Below are 18,025 nucleotides of genomic sequence, written 5' to 3'. Positions count from 1 at the left end.
ATAGACCACTTATAGCCTAAGTGGTTTACATTCAGGTACTGCATATTTCCCTATCTGGCCTGGTAGACTCACACTCTATCTAATATTCCTGGGGTATTGGGGGATTAAGTGACTTGCCCAGGGTCACAAGGAGCAGTGTGGGAGATGAGCCCACAACCTCAGGGTGCTGAGGCTATTGCTCTAACCACTGCACTACACACTTAGATTGGATTATTTCACACTAAAGTTTTAAGGCGTTTACAATAAATCAATTTAAAACAATAATTTCCACAAAAAAACCCAAAGTTCACCAATACAATTCTCAATTGACAGCCATCCTCCCCAGATAATACAAATAACCAGCAAGTACAACAATGAATGCTTAAGAGAAAGTGTCCTGAAAGATCCAACTCTTCAGTGTCTTCCAAAAACTAAAATAACTTGCAATAACATGTTCCACAGAAAAAGACCCACAGAGCAAAACGTTCAATTTCTTATAGAACTTAGCAGAATTGTTTCCAGAAAAGGAAGCTATAATAAGGGATGCTAAGAGGAACATAAAGAGTACTGAAAATCTTGTTTAACCAATACTTCAGAAAGCTATTTTGCTACATTTTTGGAAGAGTCTTGAAGACAAAACATAATAAAGTAGACTTTCAGTTAACTGGTACCCATGGGGATTGGTAGATGCTGGATAAATGTAGTTTCCAGTTGCTTGAGAGTTACTGTTAAAAATAGATCTAACTATCGTACATACAGTACTCGAATATAAACTGAGACTTTTGGCCAAAACTGTGGGCAGCTGTGTGGGGAAGTTAAAAGCACACAGTGAGCTGCTGCTAGGGGGAGGAGCAGGGCTGGATTAATGAATAGGCCCAAGAGGCGTGTGCCTAGGGCCCGAAGTTGTCAGGGGGGCACGCTGCCGAAACAAACAGGACTCAGATATTTTTTTTTTCCTTTCAGCAGCGCCAGGCCCCCCCTCCCCCGGGAAAGATTGGCAGCGCTGGGCTCCCCGCCACCCGGAAAGATTGGCAGCATTGGGCCCCCCTCTTGGGAAAAATCAGAAGCTCCCCCCCCAAGCAGTGGCGGCAAGTTTCGGCAACCGTTCCTGCAAGCAGTGCTCAGCATCCCCTCTGACACAGCTTCCTGTTTCTATCTGGGCGGTTCGCATCAGAAGGGGAGCCTTGGGGCCGGAGCAATGTGGCGCATAACATCATTGAGTGGCTTCAAGAAGGTGGAGGACCTGGCGCTGGTCAGTGGGGTGGGTGCCGCTAGGCTGGAGGTCAAGTTCGAGATCTGCATGGGTCAGCACTTGCCTGCCTCCGTGCGCTGGGAGCACAACGGGGGCTGTAGCTGGCATGCAAGCCGCAGCCCAACCCCACTTCGCTGAGTCTGCAGAGCGAAGAGCTTGAGCTCCCTACCGGCGGCCTGGGGCAGCTGCAGGTGGTGCCCGCACCCCTCGCGCCCTTCTCCAGCGTGCACAAGGGCCTATCCTTGCTGCGCGTGGCCACATGGAACCTACAGTGCTGCTCCATGGACAAGGCCAACAACCCAGTGCTCTGCTGGAGAACGGGTAAGGGATCAGCGGTATTAAGCAAATGCTTCACTTTGGCCAGGAGGGGCAATTTGGGGGTGAATGCTGTGCTGCCGACGGATGTGTGGGGGAGAAGAGAAATGCTGCTTCTGCAAAGGGAAGGGAAGGGAAGGGGGGAAGAGAAATGCTGCTGCACCCAATTGGGGAGAGAGAGGGAAAGAGGGAGAAGGAAAAGGGAGAGAAATGAGCGATGCCAAGTCATGGGAGGGAGATACCAGACCATGGAGGGGGAGGGGGAAATGCCAGGGCATGGGGGAAGGGAAAGTGACAGATGCCAGGCCAGGGGAAAAGAAGGAAGGAGGAAGGGAGAGAAAGGAAGGAGAGGGTATGCCAGATAATGGAGGGGGAGGGAAGGAGGAGTTGGAAGGAGAGGAGAGATGCCAGGGCATGGGGGGAGGGAAGGAGATAGAGATGCCTGACCATAGGGTGGAGTGGTTAGGAAGGAAGGAAAGGAGAAGAAAGAGATGCCAAAGCATAGGGGAGGGGTGAAGACAGAAAAATGGAGAGGGGGTGAAGCTGAAATGAATCATGTACAAAGGAAAGAAGGGGCACAGGATAGACAGTTTATGGAAGGAGCATAGAAAGAGGGAAGATACCATATGGAACGGGGAGAGGGCAGACAGAGAAATGGAAGGGGTAGAGAGAGAGGGCAGACAGTGGATGGAAGGGGCTGATGCTGCATGGAAGACAGAGGACAGATGCTGTCTAGAAAGAAGAGAGTGAGGACAAGATGATTAAAGCAAGGGGAATTTGTTCAGAGATGTTTGGGGGTTGCATAGAAGAAAAACTGTGCACTGGTATGCTAATCTTTGTTTTGAATTAAAAAAAGAAATAAAAGTGGAAATAAAGAAGTAAATAAGAAAATAGATAAATGGGGGCGGGGAATGGGTGGGGCAGGGCCAGGGGGGCCCAGTGTACTTGTGTGCCTAGGGGCCCTTGAATCCTGCCCTGGGGAGGAGAGGTATTGCTGGACATGGGGAAGGGGAGAGGGAGAGATGCTGCTGGACAGGGAAGGAGAGAAAGGGAAGGGAGAGGAGATACTACTGGATATGGGGAAGGGAGAGGAAGAGGTGCTGCTGGACAGGGGAGGAGGGAAAGGGAAGGAGGAAGAGGTACTGTTGGACATGGGGAAGGAAGAGGTATTGCTGGATAGGGGAGGAGAGAAAGGGAAGGGAGAGGAGATATTGCTGGATATGGGGAAGGGAGAGGAAGAGGGTGCTGCTGGGAAGGGAGAAGAGATACTGCTGGATATGGAGAAGGGAGAGGAAGAGGTGCTGCTGGGCAGGAGAGGAGGGAAAGGGAGGAGGAAGAGATACTGCTGGACATGAGGAAGGGAGAGGTGCTGCTGAGCAGGTGAGGAGGGAAAGGGAAGGAGGAAGAAGTCCTGCTGGACATGAGGAAGGGAGAGGTGCTGCTGGACAGGGGAGGAAGGATAGGGAAGGAGGAAGAGGTACTGCTGGACATGGGAAAGGGAGAGTAAGAGGGGCTGCTGGATAGGTGGAGGAGGGAAAGGGAAGGGAGAAAAGGTGCTGCTGGATCTGACAGAAGGGAAGGGAAAGGTACAGCTAGACTTGAAGGGAAGGGAGAGGTGCTCTATGCTGGAGGGAAGGGTGAGATGGTGCATGGGGAGAAAGCATAGTTGTGAGTTGGGGGAAGGAAAGAAAATTGTTGCAGGGATGATGAGAGAGGGAGAAATGGAGTGGAGTGGATGGAGAATTGATGCATGGGGAGAGAGCATGTTATGAGTAGGGTTGGGGAGAGATGTACTGGGAGTGTGAGAGAAGGAGGAATGTCACACTCGAGGGAAAGGGCAAGGAGAAAGAGAAAGTGTGCAGGAGGCACAAAGTGTTGGACTCATGGAGAGAGAGATGGGGAGATGTTGGATGGGGAGTGCAGGAAGGAGAAATGTCACACTCAGGGGGAGAGGGCAGAGAGTGAAAAGTTGGACTCATTGAGGGAGAGACAGATGTTGGGGGAGAGAATGAGGACCAAACGAGAGGAAACATGCAGGAGGCAGAGCGAAAGACATATTGGACTGGTGGAGGGAAAGGAAGGAGAAATGTTAGACTGGGAGGGGGTCCAGAAAAGAGGAAGGAAGGGGATATGTTGGATTGGAGGGGGCAGAAAGAAGAAAGGGAGAGAGATATGTTACACTGGGGGGGGGGGGGAGGAGATGACTCAAGGAAGGGAGAGGTGCCAAACCTGGGAATAGAAGGGAAGGAGGTTAGAGAGAGATGCCAGACAGTTGAAAGGAGAGGAGAGAGATGCCAGCCTGTGGGAAGAGGGAAAAGGAAGGAGAGAGATGTTGGACCACTGGGAGGAGGTACGGAAGGAGAGAGATGTCAAACCATGGAAATGGGGAGGGAAAGTGAGAAATGCCAGACCATGGGAGAGGAGAGAGAGAGAGAAAGGGAAGGTAAGACATGGAAAAGTAAATTTTGAGAAGAAAGCAGAAAAATGGAAAAAAGTTGATTGTTAAAAGTTAATGCCAAAGATAGAGAATGATAAGGGTAAAAATTGGTCCCTGTCCCCGCGAGCTCAGCCTCATCCCCACAAGCTCGGGCCCCAGCTTGACCTTCCCCACGAGCTCAGTCCCTGTCCCCTTCCCAACCGGACAAGCCTCAAATAGTTTTGCACTGATTTTATTAAAGTATAAAAAGAATCAATATTCTGTAACAATTGTCATTTTATAAATCACAAATAATACAGAGCAAGGATTAACAAAACCCCTGTCTCCCTCTCACAAATACCACTTCCACTATTGAAAAAACTGAAGACAAATTATTACAGAAGCTAAATAGAAAAATCAAGCTAACGGAATACTTCAGTCACACATGGCAGGAATAGTGTTAGGGGAGTGCAACTAGGGCAACTACCCCCTGGTCAGAGAGAGCCCTAAGCCAGCTGGAAGCTAAAGAAGCACAGCCTAGGCTTTGCAGTCCCAAGTTATGTCTAACACCAGCTCTAGCAGGATACATATTTCTAATCTGATATATTCTAATCACAAAATAGAAAATATATTTTTTTTCTACCTTTTGTTGTCTGGTCATTTTATTCTTCACATCACTTTGGTCTCTGGTTTCTGTTTCAATCTGTCTACTCTTAACTCACTTGCCAGGTCTCCTGATCATTTGACATGTCTTCTTTTTCTATACTCACCATTCATCTTCCATCTCTGTGTATGTTTTTCCCCCATGTTCAGCAAGCATCTCCCTTCTTTGTCTCCTATACTTCCCTTTCTAGTATTTCCCCTGTACCCATCTCTGTCTTCATTATCTCACCATTCTATGATCCCCTCCTCCTGTGTACAGTATCACTCTTCTATATCCCTATGCCCCCCTGTCCAACATCTTCCATCTATGTTCTTATTCTCCTCCATGTCTAGCCATCTTCTCTCTTGTGTCCATATACCTTCCCATGTCTAGCTTTACTCCTTTGTGTTCATATACTACCCCATGCAGATGCAGCATTCCCCTTTTTGTCCCTGTTCCTATGCTCCCATCCATGCCCACCATCTCCCCTCTTTTTGTATATTTCCCTGTGTCCAGCTTCTCCCATGTCTTACTCCCTTACACCATCCTCCCTCCGCTATGTTCAATATTTCACTCACTGCTTTCATCTTTTCTCTTTCCCTTTCTTTCTCTCTTTTCCTCCCTGCAGGTCCTGCACCTCTCTCGCTTCCCTCTAGCCCCCTTTTCATGGGTCCAACACCTCTAACCCTCTCTCTTCAGTGCCCAGGTGTGGGTCTGGCACCTCTTCCTTCCCTCCAGCTCCACTCCACCCACCATATGGGCCCAGCAACTGACTCCCTTCCCTTCAACTCCAGCCAGTTCAGCAGCCCAAGCACCTCCCTCCCCCTTCACAGGTGCAGCAGCATCCCCCCTCCCTCACAAGACCAGGAGCCCTCTCCCTCCCACCCTATCACAGGTCCAACATCCCCCACCCTCCCTCCCTCGCTCCTGAAGGCGGGCGGTAAAAAATAAACAAAACAACAAACCTTCCACTCTCCTGGGTTGGCCCCTTCGTGCCTCATGGGGCAGGCCTACCAGCCTGTTAGAATCTTCCTTCATGGAGGGCTGCTCTGGCTGGAAGTTACATCAGAAGGTGGAGCTCAACGTTAAGAAGGTTCCAGTCAGAGCAGCCTTGCATGCAGGAAGCTTCTAACAGGCTGGTAGGCCTGCCCCATGAGGTGCGAAGGGGCCGACCTAGGAGAGTCGCAGATTTGTAGTTGGGGTTTTTTTTGCCACCTGCCATTGGGAGAGGGAGAGTGGAGAGCTGTCGGACCCGCGATAGGGAGGGGGCTGCTGGACATTTGTGCTGGACTCGCAAGGTGGGGGCTGCTACTGCACCCATGACTGCAAAAGGGGGCTGCTGGACATGTGATCGTGAGGAGGGCTGCTGACTGGGAGGGGTGGGAAGAGAGGCAACTCAGAGCAGATACTTTACTGCAGGGACAAGGTCATTCACCGCTCCATGGGGCAGTGAATGGCTTTGTCCCAGTACCCACAGCAACCAGTCTTTTTTTCCCCCATTCCTGCAAATTACTTGTGGCTACCCATGGCTACCTCGGGTAACAATCACCATGTCATTCTCTAGCGAAAGATGGATGCAGGGCAGAAAGTGAAGAAGGAGAGAAAAACAGTTAAGAGTACAGACAGAAGAAAGTGCAACCAGAGACTGAGAAAAGATGATCAGAATAATAAAATCACCAGACAACAAAGGTAGGGGAAATGATTTTATTTTCAATTTAGTGGTTGAAATGTGTCAGTTTTGAGAATTTATATCTGCTGTGTATATTGTGTGTATATGAAAAAAGAATGGAAAAAACTGCATTACAATTAGTAATGGGGGGGGAGCTTGGGCAGTTAGTGGTTGGGGGTATTTAGTTGATATTTGTTAGACTTATTGGGTACTTGGCTTGAAGCAAATGAGAAACTGAACTAAGCTTCCCTGGTTTTCAGCCTGGTGCTATAACCACTAGGCTACTCCTTTATAATTAATTTTAAGACGCATGCAATCCTATTTCTATAAACAGCAATTCCATCTTCTCACTGAAGTCTTTATATATCTCACTTAGACACCCCCCCCTACACACACACACACACACACTTTTACTAAGCTGCAGTGGAGGCTTCTACTGCAGCCCGGAGCACTAAATACTCCAACATTCATAGGAATTCTATGGGCGTTGCATTTAGCGCTCTGGGCTGCGAAAGAAACCTCCACTGCAGTTTAATAAAAATGTGTGTGTAGGGTTAGGGTTAGATTATTTGCAATGTCCTTTATGCTGCTCTCTCCACTAGACTGCAGTAAAAGCTTCAGTTAATGCAAAACATGGCTGCGAGGTTAGTACATAGAAAAATCATGGTAGATAAAGGCCAAATGGCCCATCTAGTCTACCCATCCGCAGTAACCATTATCTCTTTCTCTCTCTGAGAGATCCCAGGCCCTTTTGAATTCAGACAGTCTCTGTCTCCACCACCTCTTCTGGGAGACTGTTTCATGCATCTACCACTCTTTCTGTGAAAAACTATTTCCTTAGATTACTCCGGATACCCCCAACTATCATCTCTTAACTTCATCCTATGCCCTCTCATTCCAGAGCTTCCTTTCAAATGAAAGAGACTCAAATCATGCGCATTTACATTATGTAGGTATTTAAACATGTCTATCCTATCTCCCCTCTCTCACCTTTCCTCCAAAGTATACAGATTGAGATCTTTAAGTCTGTCCCCATACGCCTTATGATAAAGACCACATACCATTTTAGTAGCGTTTCTCTGGACCAACTCCATCCTTTTTATACCTTTTTGAAGATGTGGCCTCCAGAATTGTACACAATATTCTAAATGAGGTCTAACCAGAGTCTTATACATAGGCAACAATACTTCCTTTTTTTCTACTGGCCATACCTCTCCCTATGCAACCTAGCATCCTTCTAGCTTTTCAACCTGTTTGGCTACCTTAAGATCATCACATACAATCACAGCCAAGTTCCGTCCTTCTGTCGTGCACATAAGTTCTTCACTCCCTAAACTGTATCTTTCCCTCGGGTTTTTGCAACCCAAATGCTTGGCCTTGCATTTTTTAGCATTAAATTTTAGCTGCCAAATTTCAGATAGGATAACCCCACTTCTTCATAGTCTATACTGGTTACCAGTGAGCTCTCATGTATCTTTTAAGGTAGGAGGTATGTTTAAAATAACGCATGGCCAAGCTCCCCAGTATATGGTACACTTAATTTTCTTTCACACCTGATCAAGTTCCTGAGATCCCAGGATAGAAAGAAGATCTTAGATCTTTTATTGCTAATTTCCAAAAAAAATATAACAGAGTGGTAATATCTTCTTTCCCCTTGCAGGTGGCCTTGCTGTGGAATAAGCTTCCTTTGTCTCTACATAATCACAGGGGACTAGTTTTTATTCCTTTGGCATTTGAAAACTTCTTGTTTGGAAAATCTATAGAGAATCCTGAATGAAGGCACTACCCTGTTATTCCAGTAACTCATGTTATTACATATTGAGAAAGCTAAGAAATAGTCATTATTGTATATCCTAACATTGACCAGATAGATCTTCTGTAATCTACTTGAATTCACAATGGATTTAGTGGAATATAAAATCCAGATTAAATTAAATGATGTAACCTCCCTTCAATAACAGAGTTATACTCCAGCAGCTGAATTTAAAGTGGATCTTTTGAAATGTTAAAGTACTTTTAATGTTTAACTGTGGGGGAGAGGAACATTTTGGTTAGATTGCAGAACCAGAACATAACTCACCCTGGCCACCACATGCTGTTTTCTGACTAGGGTGGACAGGTGTCTGGATCTGTGCCAGCCAGTCTTGTGTTCTCCCTATCTCCTGCCTGACAAAATAACTTGGGGGAGGAGGGGGAAAGCAGCCAAAGAGATCTGGAGTCATTTTCTCCACAATGCTGAGAGAGCCTGTCCCTCACTACCTTCCCTTGTCTATCATAGTATCAGCACTGACTGCAGGAAGTTTGAAACATATGTGCACGCATTTTCTGATGCTGCTCAGGAAGTGTCTGCACAATTTTCAAACCGGGGATGGTTGGTGCCGGTGCTACAGTGGAAGAGGAAGAATGATGTGGAGCAAAGGGGAAGGCTCTCACAGCTGTGTGGAGGAGAGCATCAAGTGGCAAGTGATGGGGTAGGCAGAGGGGGTATCGCTGGCAGATGGGAAGGATGAGAAAGGTAGATGTTATGGAGGAGGGAGAGGCAGGGGCCAACAAAATAAAAAGATTTGTAGGAAGAGGAGAAGTTAAGTGGAGGGAGGAGGTACGAGCTGGGGAATAGAGAATGACACGGGGACAAATTTTTCCCCGTCCCCACAGGTTTTGTCACTGTTCCTGTTCCTGTCCCTATCCCATGCCTTAACCGCACAAGCCTTAACGTGTTTGAGGCTTGTGCAGATGACAGAGCTTGCAAGAATGGGGCAGGGACAGGAAAAGAACTTGCGGGGATAGGATGGGAAAATGAGTTCCCATGGGGATGGGGAAAAATTTGTCCCCATATCATTCTCTACTGGAGAAGTAAATGAATCATGGGAGATTAAGAGAGGTGAGTGGGCTAGGATAGGCTGACTCTGGGGAGCTAAGCCTGGAGAAGAGAGGCGGTCAGCTCGGAAAGGATAAGAATAAGATGACATGCGGAAGGAGTAAACTTGTGGCTATGAGAGATAAGGGGTGAGCTGAGATGCAGCATAAGTCTAGGGGGCTGTGAGCCCTTGGTTGAAAGGCGAGAGCAAGAGAAGGAGTACAAAGAGCAAGAGAAGACAGGAGGAAGCTGAGAGAATATAGTATGGAGGGACAAGAAAGGAACAGAGAGGACAGAAGAATAAAGGGTAATACTCAGACATTCACCCACTCATTCACTGGAATGCGCTGCCTGGTATTCTGCAATTCTGTGAGGTGAGACTGAACTTTAAGAAAATGTTGAAAACGCAATTATTTGTCAGTGCCTTCATGTGCTAATGCTATTCTCTGTTAATGCCTTTCTGTCCTGTAAATGATTTTATGGGATTTTTGTGCTTCCATCTTATAGGTTGAATTTAAAAGAAGATTTTAATAATACCGTTAGTTAATGTCTTTTTGTGTTTGTCTTGTTGAAACATGTTTAGCATCTCTTAAATATGTATGCATGTAAATTTGTAAACCGCATAGTTTTATGCGGTATATAAATTTATTAATAAATAAAACACACATACTCACAAACAATCATACACACATATACACATACACTCACACATATTTATCCACTCACAGACCCCCCCACCTACACACTGTACCCCGTAATACCCATACCTCACCCACTAAAGCACATCACACCCAGGTACTCTGTACACAGTGTCACACGTTCTCCAAGCCCCCTTCTCATGCTCCAACCTCAAGGCTATTCTCCACTCATGCATCCCACCCAAAGCTGCTCCCAAAGTGCAGGCTAAATCAATTTAGGGAAGTTATGGCCTTGGGAGATTCAATAGTTAGCACTCGTAGACTAAGCAAGTGTTTGTGTTGCTTGGTATAATATGTTGAGTTGTATTTGTTTCTAAATTATGGTAATGATTAGAAATGATACATCTGTGAAAATATACATACTGTATATGGGGAGAGAAAGAGATTTACCACCTTATAGTAACATAGTAACATAGTAGATGACAGCAGATAAAGACCCGAATGGTCCATCCAGTCTGCCCAACCTGATTCAATTTTAAATTTTTTATTTTTTATTTATTATTTATTTTTTTTAATTTTTTTAAATTTTATGAAGAGATTCATGCAAATTCAGTACAAGCATTTTGTCTTCCCCTTCTGGAGATGAATTCCCTCCTTTTGGAGAACTCTGAATTTTTCTTTAATTCAGACTTTTTATATCTTCCTTCTCAACCACATGATGGCCATCCTAACTCTTAAACATCCTAATATTGCAGTTCTCTCCCCAAAACTTGTAGCAATATCCCCCTACACATACCACAACCTTCCACACACGTCCCAGCACAGAGCTGCAAAGTTACCCAGTCCTAGGAGGAAGACTCCTGGCCAGTCCTGGTTTTGAACTGACATCCCAATTCCATCTACATAAGAACAGCCATACTGGGTCAGACCAATGGTCCATCTATACCAGTATCCTGTTTCCACAGTGGCCAAGCCAGGTCACAAGTACCTGGCAAAAACCCAAATGGTAGCAACTATTGAAATCAGTGTTGCCCATCTCAAAATGTATCAGGACAGAGTTGTCATAAATCCAGGAATGGCCCAAAATCTCCCTCCTGGAAATGGCAGCCCTGCCACCATGCACACTATTTACATGTGTGTAAACATTCTTCCCTCATGTTTACAGTATGCCGCTGTTTTGCTTACAGGAAAAATGTGGAGAAACGGTCCCTTCTAGATAACTTGGACAGTGCTTTCCTGGTGATGGATGAGATTGTGGATGGCGGGTAAGCAACTGGAGCCAGTGGAGGAGGGAAAGCAAGCATAAGGTTCATGCTGCAAGGCAGGAGTGAGGTACAATGGCAGAGTTGTCTATGAGGGGCATCTCAGCACTGGAATAGCAGAGGCTGCTTCAGGGCAGGAATGAAGTGAATTAGTGGAGCTGTTGGGAGGGGTCAGTACTATATTAGTAGGACATATGGTATATTAGCTGTATTATATGAAACTCACAATATATGAGCATTTTACACTGGAGTTTCTTCATTGCACTGTGTCCTATTTTGAGAGGTACCAAACAAAAACAAAAAAACGGAATAAAATATATTTAAATGCCTTTAGACCAAGAAGGTGCTCAGATTCCATGAATGGAACGGAAATTCTCAAAGCAGAGGACAAACCCCTATAGAGACTTTCACCAAGTCTATCACTGCACCAACTTCTAAGGTAGAAAGGTAATTAAAATATAGTCCATTGTGACGTAAATGTGTAAAAGTCCATAAATGTAAATAGATTTTTGGATTTTTTTTAAATTTCTTTTTTTCTATTTTCTTTTTATCTTTATTTTGGTTCTAAGTAGAACAACCAAGTGCAAAAAAGGTCAACTTAACTTAAGTGTCCATACAGCATGATCCGACAAGGTTCTAACGCGTTTTGCCAAATGGCTTCTTCAGAGAACCCGCTTGTGCTGAATGTAACTCCAATTTTGACTCCTTCCTCATTCAAAACTTTTCATTTCCTGTGACAGGGTTTGTCCTCTGCTTTGAGAATTTCCGTTCCATTCATGGAATCTGAGCACCTTCTTGGTCTAAAGGCATTTTAAATATATTTTGTTCCGTTTTTTTTTGTTTTTGTTTGATTTCAATTGCTTTTAGGGACATCATTTGTGTACTCTTACCCAGTTATTATATTGGGAATCCAGAACTATTTTGAGAGGTGACATGAAGAAAGTTATTCTCCTTTTTTAAAAAAATCTTTGGCTTCAAATTGCAGAGTGATCCTGGAGTGCGACTCTCAGCAGGTGATACAGAAGTTGAACTTCAGGGTAAGGCATGGCAGTGGCCTCTCCTACCTCCTTCCTTCCTGTGTTCTCACTGTCCAGCTCTTCTCATTCCCGTTTAACCCTCTCTGTCGCAGACTGCCTCAGAGCCTGCTTATGGATTCGTTTTGTTTGACTATATCACTGGTACTGCAGAGCAGAGCAGCTCTGCTTCCAGAAGGTGCCAGACGTAGGCAGCACCGTGAGTCCATTTCTGCATGATTGTGTGTAAAGTGTTCTTTGCTACTGTCATGAAGGGGAGGGAAGATGCAGACCGACCGGCACTAGCTTGTCTAAGAACACCTCAGACCCTGAAACAGCAGGGTCTGAGCATTCTCCTCCCTCAGGATCTCTTGGGGGAAAGGTGCCATCACCATCGGAGAATAAGGAAAGAGGTAGGAGGGCTGAACTCGCTTGCACACAGTGCACTGTGTGTGTGTGTTAACACAATCTGCATATAACATATACAGCAAGAGACATTAAGGGGGCCCGAGTATTGTTAATACAAAAAAATATATTAAAGAGAGAAAAAAATTTTAATAAATAAATTCTCAAAATCAAAAATATAAATCCTAACACTGGATAATTTTAAATAAACATAATCTAACATAAAAGAACTGATTTGTGCTCAGTGACGTGAACGTTCAAAAATGCCACTGGGAGGCTATAAGATATTCAACTCCTTACATCATTGCACAAGCCCTCCCTGCCTCCATTGTAAATGTGCTCATAACACTTAATATCATAACTGAAAATCTGAAAAATAATAAATTACTTAGCTCAGTGGGTCTTTATAGATCCTTGTAAATTGCAAGCAGGGGGGTATCATAAAGTGCAAAAGCCGCCTGAGTATTGTGTCAGAAAGCATTCATCTTAGCAGTGAAAGAAAAGGCTACATAGAGAAAGCTGCACCGATTCCCCCCTCCCCCAATCCTGCCATGATAGTAAAACACATTAGAAATGTAGCACAATGAACTAACTAAAATTCAAAGATTTCAAAGATAGAAACTGACACTTTTGCTTTGCCACAAATGGAAGAATGGCCATAGTCTCACTTTCATTTAGCATGTTTGATTGTCTCTATGAGATTACGGTAAATGTGAAAAGGGCAGGAAATTCCTGGGCTGTGAACTCAAAGAAAGAAATATTCAAAAGACCCCTCCCTCCCCCAACACACACACTTCACTTGGGCAGCTCTGCAACTGATCTCATTTTACCTATATGAAATAACTTTTCCCCTCTGTTGTGAAACAGTCCAGGGGCCAAAGCCATCCTCTTCGTCCTTTCCACTTTGGGCAGAGCTGGCTCAGGGGTCTCTGACATCCAAGGCAAACTCTCGGCTTTGTACTCCCATGCCACTCTGCCCCACCCTAAGTCTATTATCTCTACTTCCCCCCACCCAAGGTGTCCCCAATCACTCCTCTCCTTCATCTCTCTCTGCCATCATTGCTGCTTCCGGTGCCACAAGTGTACATGACTGGGCCTCTGAGCATCTGTGCCCTCAAGGCTCACATGATCTGACAAGAGGCATCAGGCCTTGAGCAGATGCACATGGGAACAGATATTGAAAGGCCAAAGGGCTGCCATGCACTGTGCTGACTGTGCCACACACCCACATCCCAGGAGCCTTCCACTCTAGGCAGAGACCTAATCCACATAGTAGGAGGAGGAGGAGGAGGAGGAGGACTGGCCCTGACTTTGGGGGTTAAATCCACCTAGTAGTAAGCTTGGCCTTAGTTTGGGGATTAATTTTGCAGGTGCCCACTTTATTAAAAAAAAAATAAAAAAAATCTTATACTCTGACTTTGAAAATTAGCCCAGGAAATCTACCCAGTTTTTACAGCTACTAACTTGTGTGGAGAATTTTAAATGTGTTTATATTTTGCCATCTTATGCAACTAAGTGCAAAGCCATCCCAATCCTCCCTTGGGATTACCCCCTCAATTTGTGGCTAAAATTATGTGCGTGGAGATAGTACATGCTGTTTTCCTGCACATGAGGTGAACAGCTTTATAAAAGACCATTTTCCCTAAGGAAATGGCTTGGAACTGGAAGATGACCCTCCCTATGCTCAGACTTGCAACTTAAGAAAACAGAAAAAAATCTGATTCAGGGTCCCTGTCCATATGTGCTCATATATTCTCAACACACCTAAAAAAAAGTTATGCAATTTAGATAAGCTACAAACGCACTTCCCCATCCCACGTGCACAGGAGTATGCCCTCCCACCCACTGCTGCTTGTACTAATATTGATGAACTTTCTTTCCTGCAGGTGGATGAAAACCTACTGTCTGAGCAGAGCGTTGCCCAGGTAAGGAGATGACATGTTACCCTTCTGAAAGTGTAAAATATGGGGGAGAAGGATGTGCTGAAAGGGACGGGGTGGGGGGGGGAGGCATCTATCACATAGAGCAGTGGATCGCAAATTGTGTGCCTACTGAGATATCAGGTGTGTCGCAGTACACTGGGAAAGAGGACAGGTACCGGTGCCGGCTGACTGTCTACTCGTGAAGAAAGGCACGTCTTATAAGCAATCTCCCGACGCCAGCACCTCTTCTCTCTGCCGGTCCTTCTCTTGGCGCAAGGTCTGTTTTTGAAGGGCCTTTGCGCGTGCGCTGACATCGGCATGCTGACGTCATGCCTACAAGTGATGTCATCACGCTGACGCTAGTGCACTTCTGGGTGTCTCGAGCCGGGGACACTAGGTTTAGTGTGCCCCAGCTCGAAAAAGTTTGCGAGACACTGGCATAGAGAGTGGGGGGGCAGGGAGCAGCATACCAGAAGCAGTGAGGAAGGCACTCCGTTCTCCGTCTGAGAACCTGGGGGAACTGTGATCGATTCCCACTGTGTACAGTTACCAAACGTCCGGGAAAACCCGGACATGTCCTCTTTTTAGAGGACTATCTGGGGTCCCAGATGGACTTTCCAAAACCCGGCAGTTTGTCCGGGTTTTGGAAAGTCCCGACGAGCTCCGGCCACATCTGGAGGGCATCTGAGCAAACGTGGATGTCACACACATCTGCGCATGCTCCAAGCCCTCCAGACATGGCCAGAGCTTGTCAGGGAAGAAGAGATGAGGTTTTTGGGGTCGGGACTGGAGGTTGAATTGAGAGGGTCTGGGATGGAACAGGGAAGAGCCGAAGGTGGAATGTGACGGGCTGGAGGTGGAACAGGGCGGAGCCATGTGTCTGGATTTTGGCAGCCCAAAAAATGGTAACCCTACCACCGTGGCTCTTTGTGACTCTGAGAAAATCAGTTAACCCGCTGTTGCCCCTCGGAACTAAAAATTAGATTGTGAGCCACTAGGGACAGAGAAAGTATCTGCATATAATAAAAAAACGTAAACCACTTCAGTTGTACCACAAAAAGGCAGTTTATCAGTTCCATGATCCCATTTATTCCAAAGGTGGATCATAAAACTTCCACTCCCACCTCCTCCACCTGCATTCAGCCCAGGCAGAACTGGCTTTATACCCCAATGGGAATCAACCATGGACCAGAAATGAGCAGCCTCTCTCCTCCATTAATGACCCCCCTGGCCAAGAGCCCTCACCTGGAGTACTGCGTCCAGCACTGGTCGCTGTACATGAAGAAGGACACGGTACTACTCAAAAGAGTCTAGAGAAGAGCGACTAAGATGGTTAAGGGGTTGGAGGAGCTGCCATACAGCGAAAGATTAGAGAAACTGGGCCTCTTTTCCCTCAAACAGAGGAGATTGAGAGGGGACATGATCGAAACATTCAAGGTACTGAAGGGGATAAACTTAGTAGATAAGGACAGATTGCTCACCCTCTCCAAGGTAGGGAGAACGAGAGGGCACTCTCTCTAAAGTTGAAAGGGGATAGATTCTGTACAAACGTAAAGAAGTTCTTCTTCACCCAGAGAGTGGTGGAAAACTGGAACGCTCTCCCAGAGGCTATAATAGGGGAAAACACCCTCCAGGGATTCAAGACTAGGTTAGACAAGTTCCTGTTGAACAAGGACATACGCTGGTAGGGCTAGTGTCAGGGCGCTGGTCTTTGACCAGAGGGCCACCACGTGAGCGGACTGCTGGGCACGATGGACCACTGGTCTGACCCAGCAGCGGCAATTCTTATGTTCAAGTTAGATCCTTGCCTGTTCCTTGGTCCTACAGAAAAACATTAAATTCCCTTTTCCTTAGTATTGTTGATTTCTTAGCAGTTTAGAGACTTGCTAAATCCAGCATTTTTGGACTCCAGCTTGCATTTTAATTCCATTCTTCCCTCAAAAGGATCTTCAAACCACCTAGACTCTACTACTACTATTAATTATTTCAAGAGTGCTACCAGACGTACGCAGCACTGTACAGAGTCACAAAGGAGACGGTCCCTGCTTGGAAGAGCTTATAATCTAGACCAGGGGTGGGCAATGAGGGCCGAAATCCAGTTGGGTTTTTAGAATTTCCCCAATGAATATGCATGAGATCCATTTGCATACAATGGGAGGCAGTGCATGCAAATAGATCTCATGCATATTCATTGGGGAATTCCTGAAAATCTGACTAGATTCCGGCCCTCGTTGCCCACCCTGATCTAGACAAATAAACAGGATGCCAAGGTGGGGGATACAGTTTGAGGGGATGGTTAATCTGCTGGCTAGGGTGATGAGCAGTGGGCAGAAGGAAGCAAGGCTAAATCAAAAAGGTGGGTTTTCAGTCTACTTTTAAATGAGGAAAGGGAACTCAGTTTATTCCAGGCATACGGGGCAGCTAGATGAAGGGAACAAAGTCTGAAATTGGCAGTGGAGGAGAAAGGTACAGATAAAAGCAGCTTATATGAGGAACTGAATTCTCAGGGAGGTGTATAAGGAGGGATAGGAGAGGAGAGATACTGAGGGGCTGTGGCACGAACACATTTGTAGGTTAGTAATAGGACTCATATGAAGCGCTTTCTTTTTCAGGTTTTGCAGTCCGCCAAAGAACAGATCAAATGGTCCTTGTTAAAGTAAGGAGAATTCTTCAAAGAAGTTACAATTCAAAGATCAGTGTTAATGGAAGAGGTGTGCTGTGCTGTGCTTTTGTTACTGACAACTTTCAACACTAAAGCTTTTGCAAACAGAAAATGCCAAGGACTAGATTTGAAGAGATTCGCTGAAGAATTAGCCAAAGATTCAAAACATGAGAACGTTGCAAAAGAGAAATTTAATTGAATGGATCAGAAAAACAATTCTCTATCTGACTTTACCAGTGCAAATGAGAATTTAGAACCTGAAAAGTTTAACAAGAGGCACACAAAAGACTTTTAAAAAAAAATAAAATAAAAAAGCCTGTTTAATAATTTATGATGATGTGAGGCCTGTAAAAAAGGTGAATGGATCTGACAGATAAGACAAAGGCACAAGGTGACAAAACTAACTATAATTCACTGGCAACAACCAACTGTTATTTTCAAATTTGATTTTAAAGTTTTCTATCTATTTATTTCTGAATAAGAAACATTTAAAGTGGATTTAAGAAAGCAGTTCTCTCACACCTCCACTACGTTCACAAATGCAATTAGAAATATCTGAAGGATACTATTAAAAGCTCTTCAAAAAAGTCAGAAAGGAAAGGGTTCTTCAAGTAAAGAGGAACAGCAATACACACCTGGGAAGTGATTCCTGAGGCAGACAGCTGTTGCACCAGTAAGGGGCATCGTGTTCACATGACTATACAGTAAAACCTTGGATTGCAAGTAACTTGGTTTGCAAGTGTTTTGCAAGACAAGCAAAACATTTGATTAAATTTTAACTTGATATACAAGCAATGTCTTGCAATACAAGTACATACAGTATACATACATCACAACTGAGCCGACGGTTCTTCTCTCTCTGACGCTGCAGGAGTGTAGTGACTGTTCTAAATGAATGAGGTCTTGCAATATGAGCACATAAAGTATACACGCGTCACATCATCACAACTGAGCCAATGGTTCTTCTCTCTCTGATGCTGCAGGAGTGTAGT

The 18,025-nt window shown here is 45.3% G+C and overlaps 1 protein-coding gene across 4 annotated transcripts in view; it reads left to right on the top strand.

Moving 5' to 3' along the window:
- Positions 1-17,347, top strand: part of COPZ2 (COPI coat complex subunit zeta 2) — a 59,972-nt gene extending 42,625 nt beyond the window's left edge. For 3 of the 4 annotated variants that reach the window (XM_033917608.1, XM_033917611.1, XM_033917610.1), the window contains 5 exons: positions 10,957-11,034; positions 12,017-12,068; positions 12,161-12,264; positions 14,336-14,374; positions 16,984-17,347. In XM_033917608.1, the coding sequence (XP_033773499.1) occupies positions 10,957-11,034; positions 12,017-12,068; positions 12,161-12,256 (226 nt within the window). In that variant the 3' untranslated portion in view covers positions 12,257-12,264; positions 14,336-14,374; positions 16,984-17,347. The remainder of the gene's footprint in view (positions 1-10,956; positions 11,035-12,016; positions 12,069-12,160; positions 12,265-14,335; positions 14,375-16,983) is intronic. The other variant, XM_033917609.1, reaches the window with a different exon arrangement.
- The last annotated feature ends 678 nt before the right edge of the window (positions 17,348-18,025 follow it).

This window comes from Geotrypetes seraphini, chromosome 13 (assembly GCF_902459505.1).
Source record: "Geotrypetes seraphini chromosome 13, aGeoSer1.1, whole genome shotgun sequence".
Classification (NCBI taxonomy): domain Eukaryota; kingdom Metazoa; phylum Chordata; class Amphibia; order Gymnophiona; family Dermophiidae; genus Geotrypetes; species Geotrypetes seraphini.
The sequence above is the reverse complement of the archived record's forward strand: the minus strand, read 5'-3'. Positions and strand labels throughout refer to the sequence as shown.